At 42.7% G+C, this 21,984-nt stretch overlaps 1 protein-coding gene across 3 annotated transcripts in view; it reads left to right on the top strand.

Moving 5' to 3' along the window:
• ARHGAP45 (Rho GTPase activating protein 45) overlaps positions 1-21,984 on the top strand; it is a 92,207-nt gene that overhangs the window by 40,931 nt on the left and 29,292 nt on the right. For 2 of the 3 annotated variants that reach the window (XM_044269427.1, XM_044269434.1), the window contains exons 3-13: positions 12,549-12,692; positions 13,356-13,440; positions 13,549-13,621; positions 15,307-15,379; positions 16,314-16,448; positions 18,562-18,626; positions 19,915-20,025; positions 20,132-20,212; positions 20,326-20,493; positions 21,506-21,643; positions 21,739-21,929. In XM_044269427.1, coding sequence (XP_044125362.1) covers positions 12,549-12,692; positions 13,356-13,440; positions 13,549-13,621; positions 15,307-15,379; positions 16,314-16,448; positions 18,562-18,626; positions 19,915-20,025; positions 20,132-20,212; positions 20,326-20,493; positions 21,506-21,643; positions 21,739-21,929 — 1,264 coding nt within the window. Of the gene's footprint in view, positions 1-676; positions 886-12,548; positions 12,693-13,355; positions 13,441-13,548; positions 13,622-15,306; positions 15,380-16,313; positions 16,449-18,561; positions 18,627-19,914; positions 20,026-20,131; positions 20,213-20,325; positions 20,494-21,505; positions 21,644-21,738; positions 21,930-21,984 lie in introns of those variants that run through there. The other variant, XM_044269444.1, reaches the window with a different exon arrangement.

The raw sequence follows: 21,984 nt of genomic DNA, 5'->3' as shown, positions 1-21,984 counted from the left end.
TACCCTGGAACCACTTTGAGAACACCTTAGGGAGTAGCCTCAAGTCAAATTGATGCCATTGATGATGTTGAAGTAGTTGGCCAACTGTTAATAGTGATGGTGCCATCACTATTAGTTATACTTTGCCCACAGAACACATTTTTCACCTTGTTTGTAGCATTTTTTTTTAAAGTTTTTTTTAAACATTGAAAATGTAGATAAATAAGTTTATGAAGGCTATTCATAATTACATGTACTTCATCCTATGTTTTATACCTCGGTGTACATTGATCTGTAACTGCAGATTAGGTAAAGGTTCAGACAAGAAGGCAAAGCTGGCTTGGGTCCTGTCACTTTTGTCATCCTGTGTCTAGTGGGCGGCTTCTTGCTTTAATTTTGCAGTCATGTTCAGAACCTTTCTTTCACCAAAGACCCCTGCATATTTTCCCCTCAGTGGGTTGTATGTAGTATTTATACAGCTTGCCCGTGTGCTTTGAATAGATGGACTGAGGCATCTCCACCTCCCCCATTCCCAAATCAGTCTACAGCCCCCAGGCTGAGGGGGAAGTGTATGAAAGGAGAAAGAAGGGTGAGAAACAATGTGCAAAAGAGGTTGGAAGGGGAGGTAAAGTGTGAGACAGTGGTAGTACAAGGAGAAAAAAGTCTGGTCACATATTTTTGTGGGATCACTAGACAGCTCTGATCTCTCTCGAGTGAAGAGCTCAGATTATACTGGAATACACTTTCTACATCTTCATCTGAGATTGGGGCAGGAGTTGCCCAGGAGTTATGGTCTGTTTGAAGCTACCTTCTTGCCTTATACTAAAATGTGCTTGTGTTCTAAAATCCAGTCTATTCTTGAAGAGCCCAACAGTGAGGATCTTCAGATATTGCCTCCTTTCGAAGGTAAGTTTGCAGTCTTGGTCAGGGAACTTGAGAAATAAGTAGCCCTTCTAAGCAATAATATGTAAATCTGGCTAATAAATAGAATAACTACAAATCTATCTATCTTGTAACTACCATGTTCTAGGGCATATCTGTAATAATGTCATACAATAATGTCAACAATATGTTTTATTTTACTTAAAGATTCCTAAAGTGTATTTTCCATGAATACATTGTTTGCAAGAGCTACTGTAGGAGCCTGCTCTTACCACATGGAAATTTGAGAAACTCTGCTCTGATTGATCAGTACTGGTTAATGATGTTGTTGATTGACCAATACTGGTTTATGGTGTTGGAAGCTAATGAAAGGAACCTTAGCTGCAGGGGTCCTGTGATCTAAGGGAGAGGTTTGGTAATCAACATTAATTACCTGCAATCAGGTTCTGCTAGCCCTGACACTGACTTACAATTAAGTCTGATCAGGTACACACAATGGGAAATGAAACGAGTTTGACAAAAACTGCTCATAATGGCATTGAGACTGTACGGCAGATTTACTAATCCTGTCTAAAATGTAAGCAAGGTAAGTTAAGCAGTCTGAAAATGAGACCGTGGCTCGGGCTGAATGATACATTTGGTATACGCGAGACACTTTGTTTAAATTTACACCAACAATTTACTGCTTAACTTAGTGCCAAAATTTTGAGGCAGCATTGGTGCATCTGACATTTTGGCTTTACTAATGGCTATTTTTGGTTATTTCTGTTGTTCATACACGTTGGAGAATTTTATCTAGTCTAATGCTCCTTTCATATTTCTATCACCTTTCTCACACCTACGATAGGTCCTGTCAGTGTAAAGTGTAAGGCCTCTTTCACACTACAGTATGTCCATTTCAGTGTTTTGCGGTCAGTTTTTCACGGATCCGTTGTTCCGTTTTTTGCTCCCGTTGTGTTTCCGTTCTGTTGTTCCGTTCCGTTTTTCCGTATGGCATATACAGTATACAGTAATTACATAGAAAAAATTGGGCTGGGCATAACATTTTCAATAGATGGTTCCGCAAAAAACGGAACGGATACGGAAGACATACGGATGCATTTCCGTATGTGTTCCGTTTTTTTAGCGGACCCATTGACTTGAATGGAGCCACGGACCGTGATTTGCGGCCAAATATAGGACATGTTCTATCTTTCAACGGAACGGAAAAACGGAAATACGGAAACGGAATGCATACGGAACACATTCCGTTTTTTTTGCGGAACCATTGAAATGAATGGTTCCGTATACGGACCGTATACGGAACGCAAAAAACGGACCGCAAAACGGAAAAAAAAAACGGTAGCGTGAAAGAGGCCTAAAGCAGAGTGGCCATTAAACAGTGGGATTATGTAGTTGCCATTCATTGTAGTTGTGCTCAGCCTACAGTACGTGCCTTTACTTTGTGAGATCTGAAATTTAAAGTAAATTTTACATTTAGGCTTTGTTTTATCGTTTACAAAAATATCAAAGGTTCTCCATGGTTCAGGCACCAATGGTACCTGATATAGGTGCTGGCTTAGTAAATTGTCTGCATTATTCTATGGTCATTGAAAATTATATAAATCTTAGATTTTATCAGACTTTCTGGACTTGCCAAGTTGTATACATGTCACTGTAGAACGGAGAAAAGTGTACAGTAGTCTGGTGCGGATTGGCCATAGACTTTACAGGGAAATTTCCTGGTGGGACAATGACCAGGGCTCCACCTGAGCCTTCCTTACGGCCAGTGGAAGCTTTTGGAAGGTATTTTGTGCTGCTGGCGGCAGTATTTTGTGATGTTTGGCTCTGTTGGGGTGGTATAATGTGCCACAATATGGTATTGCTGACCCCACCTTCTTGTGTGGACCCTGCCTTCCATCAATTTGGACCCGACTATAAAACGTATTTACTTTCCAGGGCCACTTTAAAGGGAGTCTGTCAGCAAATTTACCCCTTTTTAACAGTTGCCATACCGCTGTAGCCGCAAAACAGATGATTAACACGGTACCTTTATATGCTTTGGTGGACTTTTAAATATGCCAAAAACGAACTTTGATGAGGGCTCGCAAGTGCCCAGGGCGGAGTCCACCGTGTTGGAGCCGAGGCAGCTCTGCCTCTTCGGCTCTTATCCCCGCCCAGCCTCCTCCTCTGCTCGCCTATCTGTTGTCTCTCCCCCTCAGCGAGATCCCGCGCCGACGCGATGACTTCCTTGGTCGGGGCATGCGCATAAGCTACTGCGATGCCGTGTCAGCAATGGGCATGGCAGTGCGCATGCCCCGACCAAGCAAGTCATCGCGTCGGCGCGGGATCTCGCTGAGGGGGAGAGACAACAGATAGGCGAGCAGAGGAGGCTGGGCGGGGATAAGAGCCGAAGAGGCAGAGCTGCCTGGGCTCCAACACGGTGGACTCCGCCCTGGGCACTTGCGAGCCCTCATCAAAGTTCGTTTTTGGCATATTTAAAAGTCCACCAAAGCATATAAAGGTACCATGTTAATCATCTGTGTTGCGGCTACAGCGGTATGGCAACTGTTAAAAAGGGGTAAATCTGCTGACAGACTCCCTTTAAGTGCCCAGTCCGTCCCTGACAGTATTTATATAAAATATCATAATTTATCCTAAACTCCTGTTTGTAGCACATTGGGAAACAGCTGTATACCAGCCCTATATCATACAGGTGGCCGTTTAGTGGCATTTTTATGCAAAACTGCTGGCAGCTTGAAACTCACCATAATAAAAAAAGATATATAACCACATACATTAGATGATAAATGTCTTTCTTTGTGAAGCAAAGTCCCGTACATGCACTGGAGATTATTTCTCTCCACATTGGGTGCACACCACAACAATTCTCCACATCAAGTAGTATAACAGAGCGGCATGGTTGTTGAAGTTATGAGAAGACTTTATCTAGTGGGCAGCACTTGACCAGAAGTCTGATGGTTACATTTTTGGAAAAGAAAGAGTTTCATGCTTTGGTTACCTTAAAAGTAAAAGAGTTTTGCGCTCTACTACTTCATAAACGCCACACATAATGCCAATCTAACCAGTTAAACAAGCTGGGTGCCGGGGTTACTTTATCCTTTAAAGGTGAATGAAGGTGTGCTACTTAGATGATACTGATCTGGGTATGGAATCACGGTGTCAATTGTCACATAGAGGAGTTGTATGTAATATGTTAAATCACTGTCTATATTAGAGTTTCAAGTGGAGCAGATGGCATCTTCCTGCTGCCCTAAATGTGGATTGTCTGATACAGACATCATACCCCTGATTTGGCATTGTCCACAACTCCTTTGGCATTGTCCACAACTGATCCTTTGTTCTTACCAGAGGTAAGTTGTTGACAGTGGCTTTGGATCCTTTTACATAGCACAATTTACAATATACAACACAACCAGCTTGTTTAACGGGCCTTTCACTTTCACTTGGCCCAATGTAAACTGAAAGGGGGATGAATGATCATTATTACATCATTTTTTTTTCGTGCCACGTGAAAGGATGGCATGTTTATACAGGACAATGATCTGGAGTGAGCGTTTTTTCAGCCCCCCTCCCAGTAATAAGTGCCCTTATCCACCCCTCCCTATTGGTTACATATGCACACTTGGCCGAGCTGACCATGCATGTATGGGGGAGGTGGGGTTGGGAGGAGGTACTGTTTTAGCCAGACAAAGAGAAATCACAGATACCAGTTCATGTTTCTGCCATAAGTATGCAGAACAAAGAGAACATAGGGGCTTAGTGGGGAAAAGCAAATCTCTAAATCTCAAAAATAGCCATGGGATCATAATTAAGTTTAGCATAACTGCTTAGGCTCTGTTCGCATTAGCATTGTGGCTTCCACTAGGCCCTGGCATAGACTTAATTGACCTATAATGTCTAAATGTATAATCTGAGTCCAAGTAGTGATGCAGGCAGAGAGGCTTTGCTTCTGGTGCAGCGACTGTTCATGCAGCGCTACCAGGATGTGTAGCGGCCCATGCGGAGTGGCTGAGTCAGTAATGGAAGCAGAGCCTCTGCGCTTGCACTGGTACTCGGAGCAGCGGCCCAAGCGCAAGATTATCAAGCTTCGAAGGAGCCCTGTCACAGGGGCATAGCTTTGCTTCTGGTGCAGCGACTGCAGCGCTACCAGGATGTGTAGCGGCCCATGCGGAGTGGCTGAGTCAGTAATGGAAGCAGAGCCTCTGCGCTTGCACTGGTACTCGGAGCAGCGGCCCAAGCGCAAGATTATCAAGCTTCGAAGGAGCCCTGTCACAGGGGCATAGCTTTGCTTCTGGTGCAGCGACTGCAGCGCTACCAGGATGTGTAGCGGCCCATGCGGAGTCGCTGAGTCAGTAATGGAAGCAGAGCCTCTGCGCTTGCACTGGTACTCGTAGCAGCGGCCCAAGCGCAAGATTATCAAGCTTCGAAGGAGCCCTGTCACAGGGGCATAGCTTTGCTTGATCAGACAAATCGATTTGCTCATCTTTAGTGTGGATTATTTATAGTTTCATTATTTATTTATTGTTATGCGTGACAGTTAATTCACCATGAGATCTGAAGCTCTTATACCATCCAGGTAAATATATTGGCACATGTGCAGTAGGCCACATAGAACAAATCCAATACAGCGCATGTAATGATATATCGTCCTAGATGCACAATGGATGGGGAGAAAGTGGACCAGGTAGGTCTCTCTCTACCCCACATCCCCCAATCATGGAGCATGTGCAATAGAGTCAGAGGGACAGGAGCACACATACAGACTCAGTCATAGACCTGTTGGCCAGGTGATCCCCTCCCAGGGCATGGTGTCAGTTGGACACACTGTGGACTTGTCCGCAGAAAGTTTGGAAACACCGAACTGCACCAGAATTGAAAAATAGGAGATATATTGGTAATTACGCTGCCACAATGTATGTCTAATGCACCATATATCCAGTAAAACTTATAATACTATGCCATACACTGTGGAAAGATATGTATACCTTAGAGAACAATGGGGCGTCTATCTAAAGTGCCTGGTTTGCACACGTCCTTTACTTTGTTTATTTTCAGCCAGCAAGAATTCTGGTTTTGTTTTTGGATCATGAGCTTGTATAGGAGGTGATGTTTGTTTTTTCTGCCAGAGTCCATTAGTGGACCACAGACCAGATGAAGCTTGTTAAAAATCCCGTCATTGTCCCCTTGGAGAATAAGGCTGCTATGCAGAATACCTTCAGGCTACATAGGTGGCATAGCACATTGAAACCCACCTGCTATCAGGGAAACAGCAGATCTGTAATCTGTATAATCCAAGCTGTATAGCCAAATACATGAACTTAATCTGCATGGCTATGCATTTGTAAAATATCCTTTAATGGTACTAGCTGCAAAAAGATGTAATATTTTTACCAAAAAAATTAGTAACTTTATAAATATTGCATTATTTTGTACAGGATCATAGTTAGGGCACCTTCACACGATCGTGCACACGGACGATGCGCTGGTTTTGCAGATCTGCAGATTGTGATCCCCGAAACACGGGCACTGGCCGTGTACATCTAGTATCGCGGTACAGACCCATTGACTTCAATGGGTCTGTGATCCGCAAGATAGGATATGTCCTATCTTTTGTGGCGTTGAGGCACAGGCCTGGAAGCACACAGAAGGGTTTATGGGCATTCCTCAGGAGGTGCTTACATGCCCGAATTTTGCCAGCTCCAGTGTTGTAAGTATTTTATAATGAAGTGGAAGTGTTAATTAAAGTGACCATACACATTAGATGAACATCAAGCCGGATAATTTTTGCTGAAAATGTAATGTGTATGGGGATGTCTTGAGTCTGCCCCATGGTAGATGTCTAGGGAAGAAGGTATCTGGCATTTTGGATTTCAAGATACATGATCCTTATGTTCTCAAGGGAGATAAGCCACCACTAGAGGTGTCTGGCAGCAGCCTATTCCACTGTCCCTATTGAGGATACAAGCATGTGCATGTATGGGTGGTGGGGCGAGAAGAATAGTCTAGTGTTCAGCTAACAGCTATTTAAGGCCACCTTTAGGTTTCCGTACTTCACATTACTGGTCAGTGCTTGTTGTAAAGACAAATCTCTTTCTGCAGTCTGCAGAGAATGCCCAGAGGTTTCAGCTCTGGAGGCTGTAAAATTGCGAAAGCAGCTCCACATTCGTCTGACCACGGAGCAGGTGAAGTGCTTGCTATTACTCACCGCTCCGTGGTCACCCGCCGGCCTGCACGGCGCTTTGCTTTTCTCCTTATACGTTTACATGCACTATGACCTGACTCTGTGTGACGCCAGAATGACAGTGCAGCGTGTGGAGAAGAAGATGAAGGAGCTGTGGAGCGGCACCCCTATAGGAGAGTTAAGTATTTTATTTCACTGGCACTGGGGACGTGGCTAGGAGGGGAGATGGTGGAACTGGGGGGGAACCTGGTGCCACTAGGGGGGAGCGTGATGGCACTGGGGAGGAGCATTATGGCACTAGGGGGGGAGCCTGATGGCATTGGGGGGCAGCTCATGGAACTGGGGGGGGGGCAGCTGGTGGCACTGATGGGGCAGCTGGTGGCACTGAGGGGCAGCTGATGGCACTGAGGGGCCAGCAGATGGCACTAGGGGGAGCCTGATGGCATGGGGGGGGGGAAGCTGATGGCACGGGGGGCTGATGAGTTTTTATCAAGAAAAACATTCTTTTAATTAGTTTTTTGTTATTAACGTACTCGATTAATCATTGGATTAATCGGTAGAATACTCGAAAAATAGTCTATAGCTGCAGCCCTACTCTCAGCATCTTGAAGGGAGTTGAGCAAAGCCAGTCAAATCCAAAAGAACACATACTCAGTTGAGCGCTTCTAACCCTTCATTTTAGCCATTGGGGGTCTCATCACCCAGAAAGATCAAAACTTCTCAGATGTCATTACGAGTTGTCAGAAGTTTTCTAAAACAATAATAGGATAGGTAATCAATCTCAGATTGGTGGAGGGCTGTCGAAGGAGAACTAAGCTGCAATATACCAGCACAGCCAATACACAATGGACTGAACCTTCTGCTTCCGGCTCTGTTCACTGTTATGATTGGCTGCCACAAAGAGATGATCAGTGGGGGTGACGGGTTTTGGACCTTCACTGAGGATAGGTAAGGGTCCAACACCCATCTAAAAAGCTAAGGGTACTTTCACACCAGCGTCATTCTTTTCCGGCACTGAGTTCCGTCCTAGGGGCTCAATACCGGAAAATAACTGATCAGTTTTATTCGAATGCATTCTGAATGGAGAGAAATCCGTTCAGGATGCATCAGGATGTGTTCAGTTCAGTCTTTTTGCCTTTTCAGGACGGAGATAATACCGCAGCATGCTACGGTTTTATCTCCTTCCATAATTCCGTAACACTTTTCCATTAAAATGCATTAATGCCAAGTGTTCCGGCAAAACGGTTCCATTTTTGTGGTCTGCGCATGCTCAGACCGCAAAAAAGTGAAAAATAAATAAATGCCGGATCCGTTTTTCCGGATGACACCAGAGAGACGGATCCGGCATTTCAATGCATTTGTCATACGGATTAGGATCAGGATCCTGATCCGTCTGACGAATGCCATCAGTTTGCATATGTATTGACGGATCCGGCAGGCAGTTCTGGCGATGGAACTGCCTGCCGGAATCCTCTGCCGCAAGGGTGAAAGTACCCGAAAACTATATGAACGTTAAAACAAATAAATAAAACCGTTGAGCCTTACCACCACTATCTACTGCCGTGATGGCTATTAAGAGCATCTCCCATGCTTTCCGATTTGTGCTGTAATTGACCTGTATTTACTGGTGATTTATTCATTTTTTTACTTAGAGAAATGCTAAATGTCCCGACTTCCACTGGAAGCACCCTACATTATGCCATTGCAGTAATTGAATCCTACACTTCAGGTCTGCTTAGCAGATGTTAATGTATTGTTTAGGAGACGGTCTCCTTGACATTCCAATGGAGATTTGCCGTAAAATGAAGTGGGTCAGTTTTCAAACCCACCTAGAAAAATAGTTTATTTTCAGGGCATGTAAGCTAACATACCTCTAGATTTCCCACAGGGATTTTTTTTATTTTTTTCCGTATATAAATGTTCAGTAGTATAAAGAAGTATATGAAAATGGGTAACTTTTGGAAAAAAAAGAACTTCCAGTAGTATTAAATGTGTAATATGAGAAGTATCCTCTGGACTATTGTTAGATCTGCACCAGTGCTTCTATAAAAAGGCTCAGACAGGACAGGAAGTGTTATCATGGACATACTAGAAGAGAGGAACTGCAGGAATACCATGAGAAACATAATTAACCTGCAATATTCACATATGTTGTGTCACAGTCAATGGATGGCACAGGGTTAATACAAGAATGGTCAAGCAGTGAGCCTTCCTATGCCCATCTGTCGCAGACTGCTGGCATCCAGGAGAAAAGGCAGAAGTGGTTTATTGCCGATGCTGTCTTCTTTCATTTACTATATACGGCATTTTGTGGGCACTTTTATAGAATACAGGAAGGGCACTTCTGCTGCCTACTTTGGTGCTGGTGATCACGTGATTGCTGGGATGCTGGTGGTGACAGGAAGGAACTGCTGAGTCTTACCGTCCTCTGTTTTTACAACACATTCCCGAATTGGTTGGCAAACGTGAAGAAGTGCCAAGTCTTAAAAGGGTATTCCCATCTGAGATTGGAACCGCTGTCATATGCAGCAGCCGAGCTGACCAGTTGTATGAACAGCCAAGTAGGATGTGTTGTATATGGAACTCCCGCAGAAATGAATGGGAGCTGTGGAAACTGTGGAGATCGATGTACAGTTCTCTTTCTGCATCTTCCATTCACTTGTATAAGGCTAGGGCTACACGACCACATGTGTCGCGCGACAACATAGGGCACAACTACACTGCAACATGGTGTCGCACTGCGACATGCTGTGACTGCGATGTGACAGTCGCAGTTGCAGCGCGACACCATAGACTATCATTATAAAAATTGTCGCGCGACATTACTGCGACAAATGTTGTCGTGTAGTCCTAGCATAAGAGCTATGTAAACAGTGTAGCACAGCCCACTTGTCTTATGCAACCCTGGATGCTGCATAAGATTGGTAATCTGATCTCAGCCTTGAGTGTCCTTTCACAGGGGATGTGTCCTTTCTGCTGCATCGCTTTACCTATCACAGCTCAGGGTGTGTGTCCTTTCTGCTGCATCTCTTTACCTATCACAGCTCAGGGTGTGTGTCCTTTCTGCTGCATCTCTTTACCTATCACAGCTCAGGGTGTGTGTCCTTTCTGCTGCATCTCTTTACCTATCACAGCTCAGGGTGTGTGTCCTTTCTGAAGTAGATTTTTCCCTATAACTGACACAACTTCTCACAGAAGATATGGTTTTTAGCATTTGAAGATTTAAACTGAACGCGTGAGGCGGATGGACAACTAAGGAAAAGAACAAACGGCAGGTGGCACTATACAGCTAACATTTATTGAACTGCACAGTGGTTATATGATATTTTTAGTTAAATGCCATTTCAAAAGTATTCAAGTATTCAAAATGTAGAATATTGTTCATGGCACAACCCCTTTTAGTACAATAAATGCAGTGTGAGTCACGATAATGCTGCACAATCTATACTGCAATGGTAAATGGACTTGCCCTTTATGGCACACTGCTTTTTTCCTAGATCCATCATGGATCAGCAAATAGCTTCCGTCATGATAATACAGAAATCTGCATCTGTTATGAACAGATCTGGTTGTATTATCTCTAAAATAGCCATGACGGATCCGTCTCTAAAACCATTGTAAGTCAAAGGGGGACGGATCCGTTTTCTTTTGTGTCAGATTGTGTCAGAGAAAACTGATCCGTCACCCATGGCTTACATTGTGAGACATGACACACTCAAAAACGCTAATTGCAACGCTTTTGTGTGCGTCATAGGAACGCAATGAAAGGGAACGGAACACCGTTCCTTTCAGTTCAATTTTGTCCCCATTGACAATGAATGGGGACAAAACCGAAGCGTTTACCCCCACTATTGAGATCCTATGACGGATCTCAATAGCGGAAAGGAAAAGCGTAGATGTGAAAGTAGCCTTAGCCCTACTATTTTTTCCAGTTCATTAATAGTTTTATACTAATAAATCTGTGTGAAAATATGAGATTTAAATGGCAGCATACAGTATGATACCACTGCCCTACATTGCATTTGCACTTGGGAAACCCCCCTTTTTAGTCACATTGGAGAGCTGCTGCATAGAGGTTACCTAGTGGTACCTAGTGGTACTACACTTATCTTGCAGACGAGATGTAGGCACATCAGCATTAAAGGGAATGTGTCATCAGAAAATGACCTATTGTTTAAATCACATTTTTATGTTCAACATATTTTTTAAAAATGTATGCTTATGCTATTTAAAATTTTGCTCTTCACTAGCTATGTTCAAAAGAAAATTCTAAAACCCTGCAGTTTTTACACTGGCCACTAAACCTATATTAGCACTACTTCTTTCTCTGTACAGATCACTTTTCAGTAGTCAACTTATTATCACTGCAGACGGGATGACAATGACAGATTTCACCTGTGAATAGATAGCACAGGATCCACCATTCACAATAGTTGATTGTCGCAGCTTTCTTGTACAATGATGGCGGCCCCCATAATGATGTTCAGGAAGCGGAATAAAAAAATTACAGAAAATGAAAACAGATTAAAAAAAGTTTTAACTGGCAGAAATAAATATAGGTGACACATTGACTTAGGCCTCTTGCACACCTTTGTTTTCCGTTCCGTTTTTGCGAAATCCGTTTATGGTCCGTATTAGGAACCATTCATTTCAATGGTTCCGCAAAAAAACTGAATGTACTCCGTATGCATTCCGTTTCCGTATTTCCGTTCCGCTGAAAGATAGAACTTGTCCTATTATTGCCCGAAAATAACGATCCGTGGTTCCATTTAAGGCTCCATTCACACGTCCGCAATGTGTTTTGCGGATACACGGAGCCACGGATCCGCAAAACACGGAAAGCGGCAATGTGCGTTCCGCATTTTGCGGACCGCACATTGCCGGCACTAATAGAATATGCCTGTTCTTGTCCGCAATTGCGGACAAGAATAGGACATGTTCTATTTTTTTGCGGAAACGGAAGAACGGATGTGTAAGTGCGGATCCGCAAATGTGGATGCGGACAGCACATTCCGGCCCCATTGAAAATGAATGGGTCTGCACCCATTCCGCAAAATTGCGGAACGGATGCGGATCCATTTTGCGGACGTGTGAATGGACCCTAAGTCAATGGTTCCGCAAAAAAAAACGGAATGCATCCGTATGTCTTCCGTATCTGTTCCATTTTAGTGGAACCATCTTTTGAAAATGTTATGCCCAGCCCAATTTTTTTATGTACTGTACTTACTGTTTAAACATTATTGTATGCTTCCGTTTCGGTTTGCGATCCTCAAAAAATGGATCACAAACGGAAACCAAATGGAAAAACAGAACGGCAAAATAGAATAGAAACAGAAACACTACTGAAGCAAAACAAAAAAAACTGAAAAACTGATCCTTTTAAAAGGGACCGCAAAACCATACGGTCGTGTGCAAGAGGCCTTAGATAGACTGAAGACCTCGATTAGCTCACTGTGGGGGAGCTGTATATATGATCATGTTTTCGCTATCTTGTTATCCACAGAGGTGAAAGAGACCCGGCGGCCACTGGCGCATGAATGCCTTGGAGAGGCACTAAGACTCCTCCGCCAGGTGATTAACAAATATCCCTTGCTCAATACTGTGGAAACTTTGACTGCAGCTGGGACTCTCATCTCCAAGGTTAAAGGTTAGTAATGGTCCACGTTAATGGCTACTGCTCAGTAGAAATAAAGAGCTGCTTTATCAACAGGGGAGAACTACCATATATTCCTCTCTTCCACAGCAGGTCAGGAGTGGTCAGCTTGTACATCATTTTTGCAACTTTTCAAAAGTTTGCAGTTGATAAATAAGGCTTAAAACCAACTAATATGCATGACGTGTCTACAAAACAGCAAGACTACTTAAAGGGGTTGTCCGGGTTCAGAGCTGAACCTGGACATACCTCCATTTTCACCCAGGTAGCCCCCCCTGACTTGAGCATCGGAGCAGTTTGTGCTCCGATGCTCTCCTTTGCCCTGTGCTAAATCACGTAGGGCAAAGGCCTTTTTTGGAGATCCGGTGACGTACCGGGGCTCTCCATGGGACTGCCAGGAAGCCCGGTGACATCACCAGCACTAAAGCCCGCCCATCAGAGCCGGTGACGTCACCAAACACACTGAGATGCTCCAATGCTAGCCTCAGGGATGCTGCCGGGGTGAAAATAAGGGTATGTCCAGGTTCAGCTCTGAATCCGGACAACCCTTTTAAACTGTTGCCAAAAACACGTTGTTAAATCAGCTCCTATATATTTTATTTGTGTTCTTTGTACATTTTGCTTCATGAAAATGTTGCCTTTTTTTCTACCCATTAGGTTTCCACTATGAAGCAAGTATTGAAAATGAGAAGCGAGATTTTGAGAAGGCTCTGGAGAGCATGGCTGTATGCTTCAGCAGCACGTGAGTAACAACAAGGATTGAATAGTCTTGGAAATGGGTTCCTTTGGGCTCAATAAATTGGCTGTTGAATTGCAACGTATGGTGTAAATGTATCTGTGCTATTTCCAGAATCTCAGAATTCCTTATGGGGGAAGTGGACATCAGCACATTGTTATCGCTACCACCAGGAGACCAAAGCCAGGTGAGACATTGTGGCTTAGTAGATACTCTACTGTATAGCTATTCACTTTGGTTCCTCTGTAAAGTTCATGATGCGTAACATGTTTTATCAACTTTGATTTCCTCATAATTGAGCTTAGATCAGTATTCAGATAAAACAGAAAAAGAAAGAACAGAGGCAGCGCCTTTTGTATATTCCCACTAGATATCACATATTAAACATTCTGTACGGGCGCTCAGTTGACTTTGTTGGGAAAAGTCACAACAACTTTTCAAGCTTATTATATGTGACCCTTGGATAGGTCTCCTTGCTATCCTACTGCCAAGTCCTCACCCAGTATGCATTCACTCTAGTTTTGCTGGAAAAAAAAAAAAAAGACTTCTATTGATCGTCGCTGTACAGAGGCAGTCCGGAGGCTTTCTGCATCCGAAACGCATGGTCTTTAGTGTATACCAGGAAAAGAACAACATTTAGAAGCCGAGCTGACGATCTCCTGCCTCTGTACAGTGCCAATCAATACTAGTCCTTTTTTTAAAAAAATCTGCAAACTCTTTAGATCAGTATTTAGGAGACCGCTGAAGGTTGAGCCACCAGACAGCACAGTTAATGGGGTTGTCCGCTTTTTACTGTTGATGACCTATCAATATCAGATAGGTAGAGGTCTGACTCCCAGGACCCCCGCTGATCAGCTGTTTGAAAAGAAGGCAGTACTTACACCAGCGCTGCCTTCTCTGCTCTGTTTAGGCTACTTTCACACTTGCGGCAGTGTGATCCGGTGGGCAGTTCTGTCGTCGGAACTGGCCGCCGGATCCGCCAATCTGCTGCTGACTGAAAGCATTGCAAGGATGGATCTGTCTCTCCGCTTGTCATGTGGACAGACAGATCCGTCTTGTATCTTTTTTCACATTCTTAAAGGTCTGCGCATGCGCAGGCCGGAAGGACGGATCCGGCATTCCGGTATTTTGAATGTTGGATCCGGCACTAATACATTCCTATGGGAAAAAATGCCGGATCCGGCATTCAGGCAAGTCTTCAGTTTTTTTCGCCGGAGATAAAACCGTAGCATGCTACGGTTTTATCTTTTGCCTGATCAGTCAAAACGACTGAACTGAACATATCCTGATGTATCCCGAACAGATTGCTCTCCATTCAGAATGCATGGGGACATGCCTGATCAGTTCTTTTCCGGTATAGAGCCCCTGTGACGGAACTCTATGCCGGAAAAGAAAAACGCAAGTGTGAAAGTACCCTTACCTGCTTGCTGCAGCAATTGCAGTGGTGAGAAGGTGTAATTACAAGTATGGTCTCCCCATTCACTTCTATGGGACGGTTCTATAGTATTAATTTGATCAGTTAGAGCCATCCCATAGAAGTGAATGGGGACACCATACTTGTAATTACACCTGCTCACCACTGCAGTTCATGCGGTGAGCAGGTAAACTTCAAAAGCTTCAAAACGGTGATCAGCGAGAGTGCCAGGAATCTGACCCCCCTCACAAAAATTATTTTTAATCCAAAATACATGCAAAGTAATAAAATACATTTTGACCCGAAAGGTTGTCCTAGTCTCTAAGTAACATCAAATGTTCTTTATCATCTTAATTTATTTGTGTGCCCATAGCTAGATGCATTTTATTACCATGCACCGCCTACATTTTATTCAGAGATATGATAACCATTTAATTCCAAATCCTTTTTTCCAACAGTCTATGGAAAGCTTGTATGGTGGTCTGTCTGGTAGTGATAATGCACTCTCCAGTGCGGAGTATGTGGACACTGGTAAGAGAAATTACCATTGGAAATATTTTTTATATAGAAGGTGCGAGTCATAGATGGTCATAGACATTCGCTTTGTTAAAAATCTGTGGGACCAACTGTGACATCCTGATTGGACTAATCTAAACACTGTGCTTCCTTATCCCGTCCACTGATACAGTACATATTGATTTTTTTTATTTATTCATGTTTATTAAAACAGAAATTGCAATAATTATAATTAATTGATTGCAATATCCTTCCAAAAATTGCTATCACGTATTTTATCAGCATCCCGGAAAGTACATGTGGAGCAATGCAAATGCACAGTGTTTCTCATGAGAGGAACAATTTCCCATGGGAAAAAAAAATTCTTTTCATGTTGTGACCGTTACTTAAAGGGAACCTGTCATGTGGATATTTGATTATAATCTAACTAATTATATACAATCATTAACTACTAAAAAGTGCCTTAGATGTATTCACTTACTGGTGTGACAGATGGTTACCTCATAACATACACACAAAGATGCCACATGCTCATGAGCTGATTTGAGTCCAGCGTGATGTCATTGAGTCCAGCGTATATTTAATTCAGAGCTATAGCCACTCCCCTGCCCAACTGCTGCTGATTCATATGGAAACAAACTGTCACTCAGCAGCAGGTGGGCGGGGAGAGTCAGGAGCTCATGAATATTCAGGACTCATCATTATCAGCTTGAGCTTTTCAATAAAAATGTTGGCAGATTGACTGGGTCAATTAAAGAAAGTGACCCAGCATTTTGCTAAGAGAATCAGTCACTTATTTATGTTGCCCTTAGTTAGGACACCATAAAACTGGTGACAGGTTCCCTTTAATGAGCATTTGTGTTTAAGAAAAGACAAACACTTGTCATCATAGGAACATCTTTGCATCCACTGTGTAATCTGACCACTTGCAACATTTATGTTAATTCAGGAAGCCCTTTTGACGATGTGGACGTACTCCTACAGAGGAGTGAAGGAGGTGTCCGAGCTGCTTTGCTTTATGCAAAAAACTTAGCAAAGTACATGAAGGATTTGACGAGCTATATAGAGAAAAGGACAATTCTGGGTAAGTTTTAATAAGGGAATAAGGAATATTTCTTACTGTTTAATGTAAATATGTTTTGCCATAAAACCTCATAGTGTTTTTTTGTCTACCAAATGAGAAAGGTACATGACTTCTTCCCAATTTGCATGGGTCTTTCTTAAGTAAAACATACCAACAGGCCAAGCTAAGTAACCTCACTATATGGTCTACCTGAAAATGTCAGATCATTGGTATATACTTAACATAATATTTGGATCCAGTTACCATGTGGAGAGTATGTGGGGTGGATAAATCTAAACATTTAGGATTCTATGCTCAGACTGGTAGGAAGAATTAGTCTGTCGCACAAAATAATATATACAAATCTCTGTATGCCAACATGTATAATGCACTACTTCTGCTGGATGGCACCACCATGCAAATTGAGTCTGCTGTCATATTAGTTTTATCTTAGTAACTCTTGTTGCTATTACCAGTAGCACCCATCACCCCAGGGAAACACACTCTGCCAGCTCCCTGTATTATCGTGAGATCGGAAGTTCAGGGAAAAATAGACTTAGCACTAGTGTGAATCTAGCCTAAGTGAACCACAGCATAGGGGCTAACTATTAGATTGAACGAGAATGTTGTTCTTGGAAGGACACCGCTGATGTCCAAAAAAATGTAAACATTTCTGCCCGTCTGAAGTTTGCCAGAGACCATCTGGATATTTCACAGTGCTTCTGGGAAATTGTTCTATAGACACTAGACAAAAGTCTAGCTTTTTAGCACTTTAATGCACAAAGCTATGTTTGGAGGTAAAGAGCACCCCAAAACCTAATCCAAACTGTGAAGCATGGTGAAGGGAGCTTCATGGGTAGGGGCTGCGTTGCTGATTTGGGGTCTGGACCCATTGCAGTCATTGAGGGAACAATTAATTCTAAAATGTATCAAAACATTTTACAGGAGAGTTTACAAAATGTTCTGTGTAAAACTATGTATGTTAACTGAATATATTTGCAGCACTAGGCCTCATGCACACGACCGTTCAATTTTTTGCAGATCCGCAAAACACGGAAGCCACTCAGAGCGGAACAGGCGGCCCATTGTAGAAATGCCTATTCTTGTCAGCAAAACGGACAAGAATAGAACATGTAATATTTTTTTTTGCGGGGCCACAAAACGGAGCAACGGATGCGGGCAGCACACGGAGTGCTGTCTGCATCTTTTGCGGCCCCATTGAAGTGAATAGGTCCGCACCCGATGTGGACCAGAACAACGGTCGTGTGCATGAGGTGGGAAGGGAGTAGGACATTAGCTCAGGAGCTGAGCTCGCCTGCAGGGATCAGGATTGTAGATAACTCAGATCCCAATTATTTAACTATTCAGATGCTACAGCCGATAGACAGCCATTAAAGTGAAGGGGTTAACTCTGTCCTCCAATTGCCTTCTCCTCCCCACAGTGGAATTGTGCTGTACCGATTGGTTGTTATAGCAGCTTGAGACCTTGTGAGGGAAGAGTGCACAATCCTCTTAGGCTAGGGCTACACAATGATGTGTGTCGACTTACTGTATTGTCGCGCAACACATAGGGCACAACTACACTGCTACATGTGTCGCGCGACATTAATGTTGCGCGACAATTTTTATAATCATAGTCTATGGTGTCGCACTGCGACATGTGACAGATGCAGAAATATTCATCTAGGATGGATTTTTTACAACTGTTGCAGTCGCAGCATGTCGCATGTTGCAGTGCAGTCGCACTCTACAAAGAATTAGTTTTTAGTACATGATATAATAAATCATACAATGCCATTAAAAAATATAGCTTGTCCTGGAAATGTGAAAAAGTCATGACTTTTGGAAGACGGGGAGAAAATAAACAAACACGGGAAACAAATATTTAATGGCACCAAGGGGTAACCTGCTCAAAGAATGTATATTCAGCACTGCTTGACAGGTCACCTTAAATGTCTCCTTTCCATGCAATCTCCGCTCTCAAATCTCGGTGCGATGCTAATTCTTCCCTTGTTTAGACCCTGGCATTTCCTCAGGTTGACTCTATAGTTCCTAATTTCTGTACCAGGCTTGTCATCCAGAATTTTTGTCTTCTTTTACATCTCCAACTTTATATGTTTCCTCTTTGCCACAGAGATGGAATATGCCAAGGGGCTTCAGAAACTGGTGAACACATCAAAAAATGCCCTGACTCAAGAGGTATAGTACTACAGTGTCACAGCAACTATACGAACATTGCCTTGTCAGATCACATGTCAGAAGTACATTTTGGTGAGAAATTTTCACCCCAAGGACCTCAACAGGTTTTCTATATTACCATACCGCTTACCTTTTTTTGGATGATTTCTTTTTTGCAAAAAGTGTTTGCAAACTAGCATTTTTTAATCTATAGGGAAAGTGATGTGGAAAAAGTTGAAAAAACACCAAGAACTACAGCATGCTGTATTTTTGAATAAAGACATAAAATGGCACCTAATTAACAAAAAAAAGAGGGTTTGACACCCCGTACCCCACACTACACAGTTACGGGAATTGTGTAGTACTGGCACCAACTTCTGGCTAAGAAGCTACACTCAAACAGCTGGTGTCTGATCCCCACCGATCAGCTAGTGAGGGATCTATACCCATAGATCCTGAGGATAGGCCATCACTTGGTAAAGGCTAGACCAGTGTGCCATAACTTGTCTAATGGTACATTTCACACACATTTTTTAGAAATTAGCAAATTGCCCGATTTAAGATTCTGTATTTCACCAGCTATGGGATGGGTTAATTCATTACGTAGGTTTAAAGGCACTATTTCACGTGGTCTGGCACATGTAATAGCTTCCTAAGGATAGTAGTCTTTTATGAGACTTCAGGTTGGCAAATTGGATGGAATAATTTGCTCCTCTCTACTTCTGCCTTCTCGTGTTTTCATTGTCTCCTGTAAGACCCTTTGTATCCCCACCTATCCCTTGGTTGAACTTTTTCAACCGTATTATCTATGTAACTATCATCTACATAGAGAGGCTCTGAAATCATACAATATTTTTGAGGAAGAAAAGTGAGTCAGTTGATCCCTTACAAACACTGACTTGGTAAGCTTTATTGAAAAGACTTACCTCGCCAGTACTTTTGTGAGCTCATGACAACATAATAGACCTAATAGAATTTGAAAAGTTTTTGCCTTAGGCTTGACTTGCACTAAAGTATTTTCTATCCACGTGCTATACGAACTGGAACCATCAAAGTAAATTCTGCTATTCACGCGTCGACGCACGGACCAGCTTGCACCATTCTTGTCCGTTTTGCATCTGAGAATCATTCAAATGAATAGGTGCAGAAAGAAAAAACGGATGCACTCGGATGAATTTACGTATGTTTGTGTTTTGTGGATGGAAATAGGAAGAGCCGTCTGATTCAAGCCTTATGGCTATCATGTAATATGTATAAAAAAAATCAGTGTTCCTCTTTCCATAGTTCCTATGTTTGTTTTCTTTCTCAGCAATGCATGCCTTTCCAGTCCATCTATTCTGTAGCTTTGGAGCAGGATCAGGACCACGCACATGGTGTCCTGCACACATCACTGACGCTGCAACAGCAAACGTTTCTGCAGGTATATGATACAAGTATTTTGTATAAATTAATGTCAATGCCATTAATCATGATGAGCACCAATATGAATTATATAGTTCACCTTTAAAATATTGTACTCTCAAAAGCCAGTGAACATGCGGCGTTTGGAACATGAGAAACGTAGAAAGGAACTGAAAGAGCAGTGGCAGAGAGCCCAACGCAAACTGGTAGGACCATTTTGCTGCAGCTTAAACTATACTTTACATAACTTATCCTTTAGTGTTTACTATCTGTTGCAAACACTTTACAACTTTTAGCATTTTTTTTGGAAACTCCTCAGTTGGAGGCAGAAACGAACCTGCGGAAAGCAAAACAGACATACATGCAACGCAGTGAAGAGCATGAGAAGGCACAATACATCGCAGCACGTGCTGAAGAAGAGCAGAGTCACAGTGGAACAAAATCCATTGACAAGAAAAGGCGGACAGAGGAAGAAGCAAAGAACAGGGTAAGTATGGTATAATGAGAACAAAAGGAGTCAAAGGGGGTCATTTCTCAAACTGGTGTAAAGTGGAACTGGCTTAGTTGCCCATGGCAACCAATCATATTTTCCAAAGGAGCTGTTAAAAATGAAAGGTGGAATCTGATTGCGATGGGCAACTAAGCCAGTTCTACTTTACACCAGTTTGAGTCCTGTGATATCAGCCTTTACACATAGCATGGTGACAAATTATTCAATAAAACAGTGAATCTTTTTTACAGGATACATTTATTTATATCTCTTAGGCCCCTTGCAGACGAGCGTGTCCGGATTATGTCCGGATGCGTTCAGTAAAAACTGTGCGATTTTGCAAACAAAGCCATTCAGTTTTGTTTGCGATCACATTCAGTTTTTATCGCGCGGGTGCAATGCCATTTACTGTGTTTTGCACGCGCGTGATAAAAAACGGAATGTTTACAAACAACATCCGTGGCAACCATCCGTGAAAATAGCATCACTTCTATGGGGCCAGCGTTGAGTGAAAATCGCAGAATATAGAACATGCTGTGATTTTCACGCAACACAAAAGTGATGCGTGAAAACCACCGCTCATGTACACAGCCCCATTGAAATAAATGGGTCCAGATTCCGTGCGGGCACAATGCGTTCGTGTCACACATTGCACCCGCGTGGAATTCTTGCTCGTGTGAAAGGTGTCTTAGGCTACATGCACACGACAGTGAAAAAAAGTCAGTTAAAAACTTCACTGATGCCTTTCTGAGAAACGGACGTCAAAAATGGACCCATTCAATTGTATTTGGGCAGTCTGTCAGTGAAAAACGGACAAGATAGAACATGTTCTATTTTTTTACGTCCGTTTTTCACTGACAGTCAAAAAAACTGCCGTGTGACTAACCCCATAGACTACCATTGGTCTTAAAACAGATTTGTGATGGCCGTTAAAAAAAATGTACATCACTTGCATGTAGCCTTAGACTCTTCAACTTTGAATATATGTTTACATTTTTTTTCCTTACAGGCTGAAGAAGCAATGGCAACTTATCGAACATGCATTGCAGATGCCAAGACACAGAAACAGGAACTGGAGGATGTGAAAGTCAATGTTCTCCAGCAACTGCAAGAGATCATCAAACAGACTGACCAAATCTTGCGCTCGGTACACAAATAATTTTCAACTATACTTATTTTTTTTAGAACTCTATGTACTTTCTACTATAGTAATATCATTACAAGCGTGCTGTGTCTCTCCAGGCCACCATCTCTTATTATCAGAGCATGCACATGGAAACAGCACCGTTACCAGTTGGGTTCCAGACATTATGTGAGAGCAGTAAATTGTACGACCTGGGACAACAGTATGCATCGTATGTTAGACAACTTGGAGCTGGAGCAGAACCTGAAATTTCTTATGACTTCCAGCCATATACACCACAAATATCAGCGTATGAGATTATTCTATAGTTTGCTCTATTATTGTACATCCTGTCACCATTTGGG

This window comes from Bufo gargarizans, chromosome 1 (assembly GCF_014858855.1).
Source record: "Bufo gargarizans isolate SCDJY-AF-19 chromosome 1, ASM1485885v1, whole genome shotgun sequence".
NCBI lineage: Eukaryota > Metazoa > Chordata > Amphibia > Anura > Bufonidae > Bufo > Bufo gargarizans.
The sequence above is the reverse complement of the archived record's forward strand: the minus strand, read 5'-3'. Positions and strand labels throughout refer to the sequence as shown.